Source organism: Phacochoerus africanus, chromosome 3 (assembly GCF_016906955.1).
Source record: "Phacochoerus africanus isolate WHEZ1 chromosome 3, ROS_Pafr_v1, whole genome shotgun sequence".
Taxonomy (NCBI): Eukaryota; Metazoa; Chordata; class Mammalia; order Artiodactyla; family Suidae; genus Phacochoerus; species Phacochoerus africanus.
Window position 1 is genome coordinate 27,371,555 of NC_062546.1, and position 17,157 is coordinate 27,388,711.

The 17,157-nt window shown below is 48.2% G+C and overlaps 1 protein-coding gene across 4 annotated transcripts; it reads left to right on the plus strand.

Moving 5' to 3' along the window:
* The first annotated feature begins 8 nt into the window (after nucleotides 1-8).
* On the plus strand, nucleotides 9-15,888 carry PLAGL2 (PLAG1 like zinc finger 2). Of its 4 annotated transcripts, none has more exons than XR_007133878.1 (4): nucleotides 9-149; nucleotides 5,838-6,210; nucleotides 10,738-12,887; nucleotides 15,268-15,888. XR_007133878.1 is itself a non-coding variant. In XM_047771352.1 (3 exons), the coding sequence occupies exons 2-3, from the start codon at nucleotides 5,951-5,953 to the stop codon at nucleotides 11,966-11,968; spliced, it is 1,491 nt and encodes a 496-aa protein (XP_047627308.1). In that variant the 5' UTR covers nucleotides 9-149; nucleotides 5,838-5,950; the 3' UTR covers nucleotides 11,969-15,888. The 4 variants fall into 4 exon arrangements, 2 of the variants coding, with proteins under 2 accessions (XP_047627308.1, XP_047627309.1); XR_007133879.1 differs by having other exon boundaries at nucleotides 15,272-15,888; XM_047771352.1 differs by having other exon boundaries at nucleotides 10,738-15,888.
* The last annotated feature ends 1,269 nt before the right edge of the window (nucleotides 15,889-17,157 follow it).

Genomic DNA, 17,157 nt, shown 5'->3' on the forward strand with positions numbered 1-17,157 from the left:
CGGCACCGCCCCCTCCCCTGCCCGAGCTCCCGCTCGCGCGGCTCCCACAATGCACCGCACAATGGCCCGACCGCCGCCACTACCGGGGCCTGAGCGGGCCTGGCGGAGCCCGAGCGCGGCCCGGCCCGCAGCGCGGGGCCCCGAGCGCGGTGAGTGCCGACGAGGGCCCCGGGGGACGGCGGGGAGCGGGGCGGGAGGCCGTCTTGCTGCGCCCGCGCTCCCGGCTCCCAGAGCGGCGGCGCCCCTCATCGCGGGCCCCTCAGCGCGGTCGCCCACACCCCCGACCCGAGGTCCCCTTTGCTCCAGCGCGGACCCAGATAGGCCCCAGGGAGACAAAAACTCTCCCCGGACCCGATATCCGGGTCTGGGGTACCCGAAGAAACCCTCTGCCCCCCTCCTTTCCGAGACCTGGAGATGTAGCCCTGGGGGGGGGTCACCCACTCCCGACCCCCAGGCTCCCTGGAGACCCAGATAACGCGCTGCTGACCTTACTAGGAACTCGGGTCTGGGGGACGCAGATAAGCTGCACCTGCTCCCTCCCTTTAGACACGCCTACCCGGACCCACATAACCCCCTTTCCTACTCCAAATAGTGCGCTCTTTCCCTTCTGTTCTATTCCCCGCAACCACATAGCCCTTTTTGAGCCTTTTCCCAAATATTTGGTTCTGGGAAACCCACATGAGCCCTATGCAGAGACCCCTTCTCGAGGGTCGTAACCCCCAAGCCCTAGACAGCTTACACCCAGTACCATTTTGAGAGTCTTGAAATTCAGGGAATTCGCTTTTAGCCCCTTTAACCTACCAGCCCTTGGTAATCCGCCCTGCTCCCTCCACACCGTCTCTTTCTTTGCGGGTCGGTGGGTTCCTCTTAGGGACCCAGATAACTTGCTCCTCCCTCCCTCTCATCCCTGAAACCCGAATTTCTGTCCCTGGCCTGGCAGCCGTCCACCCCCAGCCCTCCCAGCTAAGGCGTTTAACACGCCTGCCCGCTTTATGGTGGTCTAGAAACTGCCCAGGAGCCAGGGGGTTCCCTGCAAATTCTGTCCCAGGCTATGGCCCCAGCTGGGTCGGGGAAAGGGACCTGTAAGCTGCAAGATAAGGGGACCTCAGGTGTAGGGAGTTGTTGATGTTTTCACCTACAAGTGTACCTGTTTGCTGGCTTGTGTGTATTCCCACCTGTCTGCCTGGGACTCTGAAATAGTCTGGCCTGGGGTTTCTAACCCTACCCCCAAGGTGAGGCCTCCAGGTTGGGGTGGGAAGTCTAATCAGGTTTCCCCATTCCTGAAAATGGGGCTGTAGTGAGTTGCAGCCATTTGCTCAAGGCCTTCTCAGGAGTGGGAGGCAGTGGGAATCAGAGGAAATAGTGAATCAAAGAGACTCCAAAGAGGGCCCATCTACACTGACAGAAGAACTAGCAGCCCGAGAGTAAATCCAACCCCTGTTAATCCTGTTTGATGTCTCTTGGAATGATGCAAGTCATTGAGACACTCCAGCCTCCCTGTAATTTAATTCTCCCACCACTCTGGAGTGTGTGTGTGTGAGTGAGTAAGTGAGTGGGGCAGCTATTCCCATTCGCCTTTTTCCTCTCACTGTTTTCCAGCCAGTCAGTGTGTCTTTGGGATTTGTTTCTAATGCCCAGGTCAGGACCTGTTTTTTTAATCTCTTAAGTCTATTTATAATTTCCCACTTGCTGTTTTGAGTTCTGCTTAAGGGAAGATTCTGTCCACCCCAAGGAAAGTTCCTGGGTGTGTTTCCTCCTCGGCAGGTGTTGAATTGAGTTCTTCAGATCCCCAAGTAGCTCTTGGGCAGGAGGGATAAAAGCTATTTTAGGGTAGTCACTGAAGTGGAGCTGTTAATCCTCTGTGTGTCTCTCTAGTTAAGAACACTTAGAGATTAACCCTTTCCTTGCTGCAGGGGGGCTATTTCTCAACAGTTTAGGGGTGGTTTGGGAGAATTCAACTGTGGCAACGGAAGGTGGGAACTTGCAACTCAATACAAAGGCAAAGATAATAGCCGCCTTTTGTTGGGTGCTTAGAGCAAACCAAGCCTTATGCTGAGCCCTTTGCGTACCTGACTAAAATAATCCTTACAACAAACCTGTGAGGTAAGTATTTTTAGTTTTGCAGATGAGGAAACAGGCTAATAATGGAGAAAGAACACAGTTTCTATAGAGATGATGTAACTCCATAAAAACTATAGTTTCATCAGAGGGCAGCAGGCATCGTGGCACACAACAGAAGACAGACAGACAAGGGAGCAGTTTGTCTCTTTTCAGCTTCCAGAGAGAGCCATACAGAGTTTTTTAGTAAGCATTTGTATTTGTGGTATGGAGCCTTAATAATAGAAGAGATTCCTAAAGTGAGAGAACTCTGGCCCAGGATATGGTGCTGGAGGAAGATAAAGCAAGAGGGACTGGCTAGGGGGATGTGCTGAGGGTGAATTGCTTGGGGAAGAGGGGAAGGATGCATTCTGGGGAGATGTTGGGAAGGGAAGGAAACTCACTCAGGCCTGAGAAGTAACATTAAGGGAGAAAAAAAAAAAGAAGTACCATCCAGGCCCTGTGCGGTAGAGAGGGAGACACAGTTTAGACCTCAGAGACAGGACTGTTTGTATTCACACATTTTATGTCAGACATTTCAGGAGTGTTTCACTGAACTTTCCATGAGGATATTATAGATAAGGAGGATAATCTCTGTTTTAGAAATTGAGGAAACCGAGGTTCAGAGAAAGAAAATAACCTGCCCATGGTTTCACAGCCCATAAGTGGCAGCTCTTCTGATAGCAAGTCCAAGGTTCTTTCCATGATACCTCCCTCTTCAGATTAGGTGCCAGAAGGAATCTTAGGATGAAACTATACTGAGTTGTACCAGTAACTGGGAGGGATTGATTGTGTTTGTTTTATGGGAACAGGTTCTGTCAGCTTCTAGAGTTGTTAAGGTTAGAGTGTGTGACCAGAAGAGCAGCTTTGAGAGGGAAGCAGAATTTTTTCAGTTATGCCAAGGAAGAAGCCTGAAGGGGGGAGTTCCCTTCATAGCTCAGCAGTTAACGAACCCGACTAGGATCCATGAGGATTCAGGTTCAATCCCTGGCCTCGCTCAGTGGGTTAAGGATCCGGCGTTGCTATGAGCTGTGGTGTAGGTCACAGACATGGCTTGGATCTCGCATTGTTGTGGCTGTGGCATAGGCCAGTGGCTACAGCTCCGATTCGACCCCTAGCCTGGGAAACTCCATATGCCGTGGGTTCGGCCCGGAAAAAAAAAAAAAAGAAGCCTGAAAGAATAGGCCTTTGGATAATGTGGGAGAGAGCCAGGAATCTTCCTGTATGAGAAGAGTTTGCCGACAAGGACAGAGGGAGAGAAACTGGATTCCTAGAGGAGTTGCTAAGTAAGGTAACACCAAAGCCCTGGCCCCATTAAATGCAGATCAAGGCAAGCACATGGCTGCTGCTTTCCTCCTTCGTTCCCTCAGTACAACCTCGTGAGCTCTTCTTAGCCACCACCAGCCTCTTTCCTAGAAGCCCCGTTACTCACTCTTTCAGTAGCAAGCATTCTAAACTACTGTGTCTTGTTTGTGCTTGTTCAGGAGAACAGATGAGGTAGACGTGTGGGAGGTGGGGGACGTACCGTTCTCTTTCTGAGTTTGTGTGGAATTTCCAGGGCTAGGCTCCCCTCACATCAGTGATGCAGCTTGCTTCCCTCTGGCTGTCATTCCCAACTTTCCAGAGGCTGAGGTGCATGATTTCAGATATCAGAGGGGGGCAGAATTTGACTTTGAAGATAGGGGAAATTCCCTGCAGACTAGATGTTCAAATTTGGGCTCACTCTCTACCCAATTCCAAGCTGCCTGGTAATCACTGGTATTATAAACAGGTAATTCCACCCTTTCAGAGAAGGAGGGGACTTAAACAATGAAAGCCAGACGTCAGAGCCTTTGAGGTTTATCACGAAGCAGGCAAATATGCCACGATGACTCAAAGGCTCAAGTGGGACTAGTTTTTAGTGCTAGCACGTGACTCATGCAAAACGTGGCCACCTTTGTGCAGATCTTTCTAGGCAAATCTCCACTCGTGATGGGGAAATGTTTATCATATTACACTGCAGTGTTTCTTCAACAAGGGGAATGGTTCGTGAACAGGACGTAGCTCATGTTGATGAGCAAAGCTCTCTCAGGCATGAACCCGCTGATCCCATCATCTCGTTCACCGCCAGCCTGTTGGTTGAATGGTCACTGTAAGCAGCAGGTGCTAATGAGCTGAGCAAGCATTCTTTGGCCCACAGCTAGTCTGTGTGGTTGGAGCCCTCCCCAGATTCTCGTGGACAATCTCCATATACCCCCTTTGCTCCCTTCACATGGCAAAGCCTCATGACCAAATTTTGGCATGACCTTTTCAAAGGAAATCTCCCTGTTGTAGCAAGTTGCACTGCAATTGGCAATCTGTGATGAGCTTGTGAGTGTGAATGTGGGTTTCTTGTCTACCTTTTGAGAATCTGTACAATAATGCCCATCCTCTCTTCCTTTGAGTTGATGTCAGGAAAGAAGTCATGTCACCTTTGCTGTAGCACCCTCCCTGCTCCAACCTGAGAGAAAGGATTAGACTTCCAGGATATTGGCTCCCCACTTAGGAACTCAGGTTAAAGCAGAACTTCCTGAGCATGTTAGCCTATGAAAATCAACTTGCATTCAGTGACTGATTTACTCATCTAAAACAAAGTTGAGGAGTTCCCATCGTGGCACAGTGGAAACAAACCCGACTAGGAACCATGAGGTTGTGGGTTTGATCCCTGGCCTCACTCAGTGGGTTAAGGATCTGGTGTTGCCGTGAGCTATGGTGTAGGTCGCAGACGCAGCCCGGATCTGATGTGGCTGTGGCACAGGCCAGCAGCTGTAGCTCCGATGTGACCCCCTAGCCTGGCAACCTCTATATGGCGCAAGTGCGGACCTAAGAAAGAAAAAAAAAAAGAAAGAAAAAAGAAAGTTGAAAGTCATTTTTTAGCTGCTGGGTGTATGGAGATGAAAGAGATATGATCTGAACTCTCAAAGAATCAGCATTTAGTGATGGAATCTTAAGTTCTAATGCAGGTATGTTACCTGCTCATGATAGAGAATTACATGTGTTCTATGAGGGTCTGCAGGAGGGGCCCCTCAACACCTTGGGTGTTGGACAGACTGCTGAGAAATATGGTTTGGGCCCTGAGACCAAGAGACCCAGAGTCATGGTGGAGGGCAGGATAGGACCAGTACTGGTTTAGTGGAAATGCTGAGTTTGCTGTTGCCTCCTCAGACAGAACCTCTTGATGTTGATGCACTGCTAAGAAGAGCATCTGGTGCAGGGGCTGACTTTCCAGGGTGTAAATTTCCTAAGTAAAGGCTTCTTCTTTCTCCTCTGTTGCCTTTTGGGCATTTTATTGCTTCTCAGCACCTCTATGAGGAAGAGAATTGTAGAAAGTGAGGAGGAGGTGCTGCTATCTCTAAATTTAGTGGAAAGGATATTAAAGTGAAGTTAGAAGGGAAAGTTTGGAGTTTAGGGCTTTCACTTCCTTTGATTATCCTGTTTCCTATTAGCCTAGGTGGTACTACTGATAATAATTACCACTAAACACTTACTAGGGGTCCAGCCTTCTGCTGAGTGCTTTACATTTATTATCTCATTTAAGCCTCAGAACATTCTTATGATATAGGAGATTATTAAGCCCATTTTGAAAATGATGAAACGGGGAAGTAAGTAATTCGCATGGCTTCTAAGTAGAACGGCTGGGACGGGGTGGGGATCTGTCTGCCTCCAGAGCCCATGTTTTCATGGTACTGGGCTCCCTAACACCAGGTGTTCTGATGTTTCAGGTGAAGAGATTGTTTTCTGAAGGCTGCGTTGGAGGCTGTGACAGAACAGAGAGCCCTGTGGAGCTGATGGGGAGGCTTTCTCAATAACATGGCCCTTCGCCATTAGCCTTGCCATGACCACATTTTTCACCAGCGTCCCCCCCTGGATTCAAGATGCAAAGCAGGAGGAGGAAGTGGGCTGGAAACTAGTTCCCAGGCCTCGGGGCCGGGAGGCGGAGAGTCAAGTGAAGTGCCAATGTGAAATATCGGGGACACCCTTCTCAAATGGGGAGAAGCTGAGGCCTCACAGCCTCCCCCATCCAGAGCAGAGACCGTATAGCTGCCCTCAGCTGCACTGTGGCAAGGCTTTTGCCTCCAAGTACAAGCTGTATAGGTAGGTGACACTTCCATACCTCTTTGTGCCCTGAGGTTCCTGGAGGATAAAGCCAGAGAGACTCCACTGAGTGTGGGGCTTTATCTGTAGCAGAGGAGTGGAGGCTAGTTTTCCTGTAAATGTACCCTGTTGCCAACCGTTTGAGGTCACACACTAAAGAATAATGGTGGTATTTTTATTCAAACATTAGAATCTAACGGGTACAGTATCAGACAGCCATGAACAAACGAGACTGAATTTTTTTCAATACAGGCATATTTCATTTTTATTGTATTTCACAGATACTGTGTTTTTTACAAATTGAAAGTTTAGGACAACTCTGAGTCAAGACAGTTGGCCCAGTTTTCCAATGGCATTTGCTCACTTCATGTCTCTGTCACATTTTGGTATTTCTCACAATATTTCAAACCCACCACTAGCAAAAAGATTTTGGCTTCAGTGTTCCCTTGAGATGCATCTGATACTGTCACTGCAGTGGCTAGGGTCACTGCTATGACATGGGTTTGATCCCTGGCCCAGGAACTTCTACGTGCAGCAGGCATGGTCAAAAAAAAAAAAAAATTACAATGTGCCTAAGGCTCAGATGATGCTTAGCACTTTTCAGCAATGAAGTATTTTTTCATTAAGGTATATACATTGTATTTTTTAGACATAATGTTATTGCACACTTAATAGCCCACAGTATAATGTAAACATAATTTTTATATACACTAGGAAACCAAACAATTTGTGTGACTCCTTTTATTGTGATACTCGCTTTATTGCGGTAGTCTGGAATAGAACTTGCAATATCTCTGTGGTATGCCTATGCTATTTTCCCTGTCTATGTCAGGTAATGGTGAGAATAGTAGCTAGAAATTAGGAATCAGTCTTAGAAGTTTAGAAGGAAAAGGAGATCCTCTGGACCAATCTATAAATTTTAAAGTACACAGAGTAGAGACATAACTTACAACGTCATATAGCTTCTTAGGTCCCGCAGTGCCTCTGCCACTTAGATGATGGTGTCCTCTGGGTCAGAGGCTTTCCTGAAACTTGTAAGCCCAAGAACTCATACTAAAGTGTAATGAAACGTGAAAGCATTGGTGTAAAGCAGATATAGTGGAGCAGCTTTGAAGGGAGGGTCCCTGCTTGGATGTAATTTCGATTTTATCCTTGCCTTTCCATCAGAGGACCATGAAACTGCCCTTTACCAATGAGATAGACCACCTGATGCACACTTATTCATCTCTCAGCTCTAATTTATTGAGCTCCTGCTACATACCAGGCATAGTGTTCAGTGATAGGGACAGAACAGTGAGCCAGATAGATGAGGGTGCTGGCCATCCTTGTGTTTACTGTCTTAATATCAGGGATAGCGAGCAAACAAGTAAATACATGAACAAGATGACCACAGAAGCCTCAGTTCCGGGTGTAGAAAAGAGTTGATAGAAAGGAACTAAAATAGGTAACAGGGTAGGGTGTGACCAGGCTGGCCCCCATAACAGTTCTCTGGTTTTCAGGAATGTTTTGATTCTCTGCGCTCCTGTGTGTAGTTGGGCTGTCCTCTTAGATTTTCTTACTGACAGTCTGAGTGTAGTGAGAGCCTACAGGAAAGGTCCTGGACCAGGAGACAGGAGTCCTGACTCCACCCCTAGTCACCATATGGCTTTAGGTGAATTACTAAACTACTTTGGGCCTTAGTTGCCTCTCCTGCAAAATGAGGGAAGTAGACTGTGGATCACTTAGCACCTCCCTCTTCATACATTATGTCAGTTATGTCACAGGAGGTTAGTAGAAACCATTATAGGTGTGAGGACTCACATGTAGTATAAGGGTAATGGGTATGATTGATAACCTCCAGGTAGAAAGGATCACTGGGTGCTATGCTGGAGACAGCTGTGGCATATCTGAGTGAACCTAGGTAGTTCTCAGGAAGGTCTGTGTTGGAGTTCCCGTTGTTGCTCAGCAGTAATGAACCTGACTAGTATCCGTGAAGGTGCAGGTTCGATCCCTGGCCTCACTAGTGAGTGAAGGATCTGGCATTGCCATGAGCTGTGGTGTAGGTTGCACACGTGGCTCGGATCCTGTGTTGCTGTGTTTATGGCTATAGCTGGCAGCTGTAGCTCTGATTCGACCCCTAGCCTGAGAACTTCCATATGCCAGAGGTGCAGCCCCCCCCTCCAAAAAAAAGACACACACACAAAAAAATCTGTGTTCAAATTCAGCCTCTGCTATTTACTGACTGGTGGGTGGGGCTACCGTCTGCTTCAGCCTTTTATGGAGAGCAAGGTTAATGACACGGCTCACACAAGGTTTGCAAACCTTGGGACCCTAAAGTCTTGCTGAGTTGCTTCTGAATGTACTCTGGAGCTCTGGATTGCAGTTCCTGGATTCTGAGCTGCTTTCCAGCCAGATAGGAGCAGGAGCTGGTAAATCAAGGGACACTGAGGTACGGTATGACAAAAGCATTTTTTTAAATGTTGCTGCTTTACATGGCAGACAATTTAAATGGTACAAATGGACGTGCAGTTAAAAAATGAATTGTTGCACTCGAAGCCACTATTCTCCTCTCCAGAGGCAACCGGTGGGGTCAGTTTTTTTGTATCCTTGCTGAGACATTCAAACATGTATTCCCTTCCCTTTTTATTTTCACAGGAGATTGTATTACACATGCTATATTGAACTTCCTTTTTTTTACTTGGCTCCCTATATCTTGGGAAATTGTTCCAGATCAGGAAGTTTAGATGTATTTCATTTTCCCTTTATTGTGTCATTTAAATTTTTGTGTATACACTTTTTTCTTGCATAGGAAGTACATTCACATAATTCAAAATTCAAAAAGTACACAATAGGAGTTCCCGTCATGGCTCAGTGGTTAACGAATCTGACTAGGAACCATGAGGTTTCAGGTTCGATCCCTGGCCTTGCTCAGTGGGTTAAGGATCTGGCATTGCTGTGAACTGTGGTGTAGGTCGCAGACGCAGCTCGGATCTGGTGTTGCTGTGGCTCTGGTGTAGGCTGGCAGCTACAGCTCCGATTAGACCCCTAGCCTGGGAGTCTCCATATGCTGGTGGTGTGACCATAGAAAAGACAGAAAAAAAAAAACCCAAAAAACCCAAAAAGTACACAATGAAAATTCTCTTGTCACACTCATAAAAGCTGTTCATTTCTCCTCCCCATAGGCAGCCAGTGTTGTCAGTTTCTTGTGTATCCTTCCAGGAATATTTTGAGCACATATAAGCAAACATATACATATATCTTCCCTCTTTTCATATGCATAGTACCATTCCATATGCACTATTCCGTCTCATAGCTTTTTTCCACCTAACCTATATAGGAAATTGTTACCTGTGGTACATATAAAGCTGCCATTATTTTTATGTTTTATTTTGTCTTTTTAGGGCCGCACCCATGGCACATGGAGGTTCCCAGGGGTGGAATCGGAGCTGTAGCTGCCGGCCTACACCACAGCTCACAGCAATGCCAGATCCTTAACCCGCTGAGTGAGGCCAGGGATTGAACCCACTAACCTCATGGTTCCTAGTCAGATTCGTTTCAGCTGTGCCATGATGAAACTCCTAAAGCTGCCATTATTTTTAAAAGTTGAGTCATTTTGGGGAATTCCCTGGTGGCTCAGCAGCTTAAGGATCTGGTATTGTCACTGCTGTGGCTCGGGTCACTGCTGTGGCACAGGTTCAGTCCCTGCCCCAGGAAACTCTACGTGCCATGGTCATGGCCAAAAAGAAAAAAAAGAGTTGAGTCATTTTATTGACTTAAAATAACTTATTTATTTATTTTTGTCTTTTTTAGGGCCGCACCCACAGCACATGGAAGTTCCCAGGCTAGGGGTCGAATAGCAGCTACAGCTGCCAGTCTATGTGGGATCCAATCTGTGTCTTCGACGTACACCACAGCTCACAGCAATACCAGATCCTTAACCCACCAAACGAGGCCAGGGATTGAACCTGTGTCCTTGTGCTACTCGGATTTGTTTCCGTTGAGCCATGGTGGGAACTCCAGAGTAACTTATTTAACCAGTTCCCTATTGACAGACTTTTTTTTGGTCCTTTTAGGGCCGCACTCTCGGCATATGGAGATTCCCAGGCTACGGGTCCAGTCAGAGCTACGGCTATCGGCCTTTGCCATAAACACAGCGACACAGGATCCGAGCCGCATCTTTGACCTACACCACAGCTCACAGCAACACTGGATCCTTAACCCACTGAGCAAGGCCAGGAATTAAACCCATGTCCCTGTGGACACTAGTCAGATTTGTTAAACACTGAGCCACATGGGAACTCCCCTGTTGACAGACATTTAAATAGTTCTGATTTTTTGCTACTAAAATCAATGCTGCAAAGAATAGTGGTACATATGTGATTCTCAGGTGGACAAGGATGTCTTCTATGGAATGTAGTTGGCATGTATTCCATTCCATTGCATGGCTCCACAATAATTTTTGTGTCTAGTTCCTGTTAATGGATAACTCAGCTGTCTCACCAGCGCTTGTGATCTCCTGTCTTCTCTATCCTTCATCCCTCCCTTCAGGCACATGGCCACCCACTCAGCCCAGAAACCCCACCAGTGCATGTACTGTGATAAGATGTTTCATCGCAAGGACCATCTGCGAAACCACCTGCAAACCCACGACCCCAACAAAGAGGCCCTCCACTGTTCTGAGTGCGGTAAGAATTATAATACAAAGCTGGGCTACCGGCGCCACCTGGCCATGCATGCTGCCAGCAGTGGTGACCTCAGCTGCAAGGTGTGCCTGCAGACCTTCGAGAGTACCCAGGCCCTGCTAGAGCACCTGAAGGCCCACTCACGCCGGGTAGCAGGCGGTGCCAAGGAAAAGAAGCACCCCTGTGACCACTGTGACCGGCGATTCTATACTCGTAAGGATGTGCGACGGCACCTGGTGGTCCACACAGGCCGGAAGGACTTTCTGTGCCAGTACTGTGCCCAGCGATTTGGCCGCAAAGACCACCTGACACGTCATGTCAAGAAGAGCCACTCACAGGAGCTGCTCAAGATCAAGACAGAACCAGTGGACATGTTAGGCCTACTCAGCTGCAGTTCCACAGTCAACGTGAAGGAAGAGCTGAGCCCTGTGCTGTGCATGGCCTCTCGGGACGTGATGGGGGCCAAGGCCTTCCCTGGCATGTTGCCCATGGGCATGTATGGTGCCCACATCCCCACCATGCCCAGTGCGGGCGTGCCACACTCCTTGGTGCACAACACGCTGCCCATGGGTATGAGCTACCCTCTGGAATCTTCACCTATCTCTTCCCCAGCTCAGCTTCCTCCAAAATACCAGCTTGGATCTACCTCATACTTGCCCGACAAATTGCCCAAAGTGGAGGTGGATAGTTTTTTGGCGGAGCTTCCTGGAAGCCTGTCTCTCTCATCCGCTGAACCCCAGCCCGCCTCACCTCAGCCGGCGGCAGCTGCGGCCCTCCTAGATGAAGCACTGCTTACCAAGAGCCCCGCCAACCTCTCTGAGGCCCTCTGCGCTGCTAACGTGGACTTCTCCCACTTACTGGGCTTTCTTCCTCTCAATCTGCCCCCATGTAATCCACCCGGGGCCACTGGAGGCCTGGTTATGGGCTACTCCCAGGCCGAGGCACAGCCCCTGCTCACCACTTTGCAAGCTCAGCCTCAAGATTCCCCAGGAGCTGGGGGACCCCTGAACTTTGGGCCTCTACACTCCTTGCCTCCTGTCTTCACCTCTGGCCTGAGCACCACCACCCTGCCTCGTTTCCACCAGGCATTCCAGTAGCCCCGAGAAGGCCTTCAGCTCAGTCTCGGCTCTGTCAGGGAGCCTCAGTACCTACCCTATCTGCATCCCCTGTGAAGGCAGCTGAGCTTTCAGAGCTGGGTTCAAAAAGAAAAAATTCCAGTATCTATATGGAGCACTTGGTTTGAGGGCTCAGACTCCAGGATCAGTTCTAGGAGGAGCCTTGAGCCTGAACCCCATGAAAAGATCTCATACAATAGGACTTCAGGTATTTTTACCTTTTTTTTTTTTTTTTTAATCTGAATCGGGAGCCACACTTAGCCCTCTCCCTCTCCACAGTGTCAGAACTTCCTTCTCTTTGGAGAAGGGAGAGGTCTCTTGGAGACACAGAGGGTTTTACTTTGGATGACCTCGAGAGAAACAGCCCAAGAAGCCCGCCTTCTGGTCCCAGCCTGCAGACCCCACAGCAGTTGGTCGGCCCCGCTGCACAGCGTCCATCGCCTGCATCCAGCCAACGGGCAGGAGAGGGGGCCTCTGTTCTTCCCCATCACCGCCATCCCTCCTGTCCTAACACCTCCATTTTCAGTCAGTGTTTTCCAGCAACGGTACCGTTTACACAGTCGCCTCAGACACACCATTTCACCTCCCTTGCTGAGCTGTTAGCCTTAGAATGATTGCAGTGAACATTGTTTACACTCTGTGAATCCATTCCCACCAGTCCATTCCAGTTGGCACCAGCCGGAACCATTCGGTACCTGGTGTTAACTGGAGCCCTGTTTACAAGGCGGAGTCGGGTCTCGCTGACTTCTCTTCACTTGAGGTCACATTTTTCCCCTGTGGGGAAATAAACTGACTTTGGACTGCTTCAGTCTCTGCCATCTTCCGTGACTGTGTCTGTTCCTGCCTTCCCCAGCAGTGTCCACAGGAGACAGGCAAGAAGATTGGAGCAGTTTTCTCACAGGTCTGCAATTCTGTTTTTCTCCACGTACATCATGACCCCTCACCCTCCTTTTGAACTGGAGAGGGGAGGAAATGAAAGGCATTCCCTAATCCTCACCCTGAACATCATGAGCTGTTATCATTCGTTTTGGGGGGAGGGAGGAGAGTTCTAGGCTGGTGTGGATAGCGAAGGAGAGGGTGTGAACTGCTCATTTGTCTCTCTCCTACCTGTCCCTTTTCTAGGAAGTTGTGGAATTGCTGGAAGAAGAGTTTTCAGAAAGTTAGGACTGGGCAGATAATTGAGTCCTAACCTCTGGGTATTCATCATTGCCTCCCATACCAAACTTTTTTCTTCTCCACAGTGTTCCTCCTCTCTCTTCCACTTTGCAGTCCTTGTGAAACTCAGAGCCACTGTGCATAGGCTTCTCTGCTCGCCATCAAAGAATTTCTACCTTCCTCTTGTGGCCCCTCTCAGTTTTGCCCCCCAGTACTCAGCAAGTTTGCTTGCAACAGATGATTAGTTCTTCTTGTCTGACTTGGGGGCTCCCTGCCACAGACAGCACAGCTCTTGGCCAGCTGAACCCCATCCTTGCTTCATCTCGTTCTGCATGGGCTTCGCTCTTCCCACTCGTGGAAGGGAGGCAGCTCAGGGACTACCAATATGGGGTCCTCTTGAGACACTTCCACTCTTATTCAGAAACACACTTCTACCTCTTTACTGTTAACTCCTACAGATGCAGCCAGCAGTTTCCAGGCACTTCTCTGAGCAGGTGCCTCATACTGGCTTCTCCACTAGGGTTTCAGGACAAACTACCAAGGAACTGCCTCAGCCTCTTCCAAGTCCTCCCCCCACTTCCTCTTTCCATGTAGAAATCACTTTGGTTTATCATCAGGAACTGAGCAGGTCTAAGACCCAGGCTTCTGCTTCAGCCCAGGCCAGTACTCTTTCTGTGAGGTGAAAGCCTTAAAATGTAGCTCCCTGGCCTTTGATTGGAAGCAATGTGGAGTGAATAATCGTGTTTTAATTTAGGTAGGCTAGCTTGGGATACCTTTTTAAAAGAATAAGACAAAGCCAGATATAAAGATGTCTGGCAAGATTAGAATCAGACTAGGTGATTTGCTTCTAAAAATTAGTTTCAGTGAGTCCCAGGGACTAATTAAGGTTTACTTTTAAAAGCGTCCGCCTTGGTACGCAGGCACCTCCTGCATGCTGTGCATGTTATTGGGACTCGTATATAGGAAATGGTATGTGAGGCTCCAAGCAGGACTCGGTGATGCCATTCTCCTTGTCTATGATCTTCATCACTAGACCCAGCAACCCTGCCCCCCCCCCCCACCTTCCCCGCACCTTTTGTTTACAGAGGCAGGTGGGCCTCTGGCCATAGAATATATAAAATCTTGGGCTATCAGAGCAGTCACCTCTTTGCCTGCTCTTTCCAGTTCCTTCCTTGAATTCTCTCTCCTGTTAGTGATGCTGGGAAACTCATAGGACAGGCAAAGTAACTATTTAAAACCTTATAACTGGGGCCTTGCTCCCACCCCTTTTTGTCCTGTTCCTCCTTTCCTCTTCCTTCATGCCCTTACCATCCACAAGGAATTTTCCTATCACTGTGAACTTCGCTGGTGCAGAGGAACATCTGCCTTCACTTTTTTTTGGACCATAGCCACCCAGCTATTTCTTAAACTTCTCTTCCCAAAATTAAAAAAAAAAAAAAAAAAATCCTCTTGGCCTGGTTGTTCAAAGGATAAGAATAGCTTTATCCTCTTCAGTACCAAATTCACTTCAGTACCCTTACTGAGGCCATGAGAGCCTAGGGGTTTCTGCCCAGGACTGGAGCCACGGCATATTGGCAGAGACCAAACAGGGACTGGGAAAGAGGGGTGACGTTCCCTTTCCCCACCACCTCCAACCTCCATCCGCGATGAGCTGCCCTGAACAGCTGTAGGCACCGGCCGGCCCCCTTGTACGGGAGCTGATCAGGGTTGAGTGCAGTCCTGGGGACCAGGGAATAGCATGCCAAGCTCTGTCAGCTCAGGGTCTGCGCACATCTTCAGGAGGTGAAAGGGATAGGTGGGGGAAGGAACACCAATGATTTTTTTCCTCCCAACCTTTTACCGATGGCATTTTGTTAATGGAAATCTGGGAAGCAGGTGTGATTACTTTTTTGCTCGTAGATGTTGTCCTAAGTTGAAATTCTCCCACTGCCCTAAAATTTCCCCTAGTAGCCCTTTAAATCCCTCACCCACCTTTTTGGTAGCTGTGTTTCTCCACCCCCTTCTCCACCTCCCCTTTTATCTAGGAGCTGTTTTTAGCACGATTTTTTTTTAACAGTTTATATTGTACAGGATCAATATTTTGCTTTTTAACAAGGATATTTATGTAATAAGAAACTTTGCCTTAGGCAGGTGTTGGCCAGAAAAGTCCAGATTCCTCTGGGACCCCACCCTGGCCTCTCCTGGAGCTCTGAACCTGCTGTGGAAGGAATTGGCTGTGGCCTCACCACTGGACAGTAGGGTCTGAGGCGAGGGAAAGGCGTGTACTGGTTCTGACAGGAGAAGAATCCACCGTGGTAATCTAGTGCCTCTATGGAGGGGTTCGGAAGAAGCACTCCAGTTCCATTTCTTCAGATGTAAGTCACCTTCCTTAGCTGATTCTCCCCATAATGCACCTCTCCACCTCTTACTGTTTGGCACTAGAACTCCTGAAACACCACTTCATGCACCTCCCTCCCTGCCAGTGGTCACGGCTTTGGAGCCACTCTTTCGTAACGCCAGATTATTTAAAGAGAGAAAAATACAAGACAAAACCTTCTAGCACTTTGTAAACACAGTGAATAACCTCTTGGAGTATTTTTGGCTTTATATAAAACAAGGTTTTTAATTGTAAAATATAAGTGCCATTAGAAAATGCACAGGGCCTATCTTTGTTAAAGTAGATTTTTCAATGTTTTACAGAATTACATTTTCCAAAAAAAAAGTTTTTATAATGAAGTTGTTTATTAAAAACTTCTGAATGATGTGTTTGGAAGTTGTGAACCTGTCTGATTGGGAAGGGGTTGGAGAGAGCCTGGGGAAGAACTGGAATCTCCAGACATCTTTAGCACCCAAGGGGATGGTGAGTATAGGGTGGATGGTAACAGCCCTTCACATTAGCACTTAGAAACTTTGAAATGAAAGATTTTTCAGGTGAGTGGCATCACCATTTTGGATAATGATCTTGGATGTAAGAGTCAAAAGAATCATATTGGCTTAAACTGAAATTTTATGTAACTGAAAAGGCCAGATGGAATGCAGTCTTGAGGTTAGCATTAATTCATCTTCTCAAACACTGTTGGCCTTAGCCTTCCTGTGTCTCTCTGCCCTATCTTGTGCAGTCTTGAGTTCTTCCTCAGGCCCTGCAAAGTGGCTTGTCCCTTTGTGTTGGAGAATGGTGCTGCCATGATTCCAGATTTGTCATTCTCACATGGTTGCTGACTAGGAATGGGAAGGGACTCTTTCTGGGCTCTGTATGGAGAGAGAAGTCCTTTTACTCACAGAAGCCCCAGTAAATATGTCCTGTCCTTACAGCCTTGACAGAGTCCTATGCTATCCCCAAACCAGTCACTATAGGCCAGTAATGATAAGGCTGAGACAAGGGGAGGAGTGGTTTCTTAAAGGAAATTTGGGGTACTGTTAGGATGAGGAATGGATGCTGGTTGTCCAAAAAAAAAAAAAGTCATCCATTGCCCAAGGTGCACAGCTGGTGACAGAGCCAGGACCTGACCCTGCCCACGCTCATGCCTACCCATTTGGTTCAGACAGACTATCGAAAGACTGACATGGCTTCACCTGACATTGCTGGGCCAGTCTCCAGTGAAGGTGTCATCACTATTCTGTGCCCTGTCCTGTGTACTGAGTGAGCTCCTCCAGTCTGGGGCTCAGACTGAGCTCGCTTTTCTGTGGACTGGAGCCAGTGCCCATAGCCAAGCAGTGCAAATCACTCCAGAGTCCAGCCCAGGAGTTTATGGGATATTAAGTGTTAATGTTTGTAGCAGGTGTTTTATGTCCCTGACAGTGGGCTGGTCTGTCATCTCTGGCATTTTATTTACTTGATGAGCTGCCCATCCCAGTGGGTCAGCTCCCTCCTTAGGGCCCCAAGGGAATCCACCTTGCACTCTAGGGATGCATGCTCCAGAATGGGTCTAGGGACTCAAAGCTATCTTTTCCATTTGATGGGAGGAAGGTAAAGGCTTTCTGGAGAAGGTGGCAAGGACTTCCTGGTGAGGGAGAGTTGTACCAGGTGTATTGCCTCC

Excerpts from the sequence above, each read along its gene's own strand:
- PLAGL2 (XM_047771352.1), top strand. The coding sequence starts at position 5,951 with ATGACCACATTTTTCACCAGCGTCCCCCCCTGGATTCAAGATGCAAAG. Across the intron at positions 6,211-10,737 it reads TCCAAGTACAAGCTGTATAG|GCACATGGCCACCCACTCAG; the intron begins GTAGGTGACACT and ends CCCTCCCTTCAG.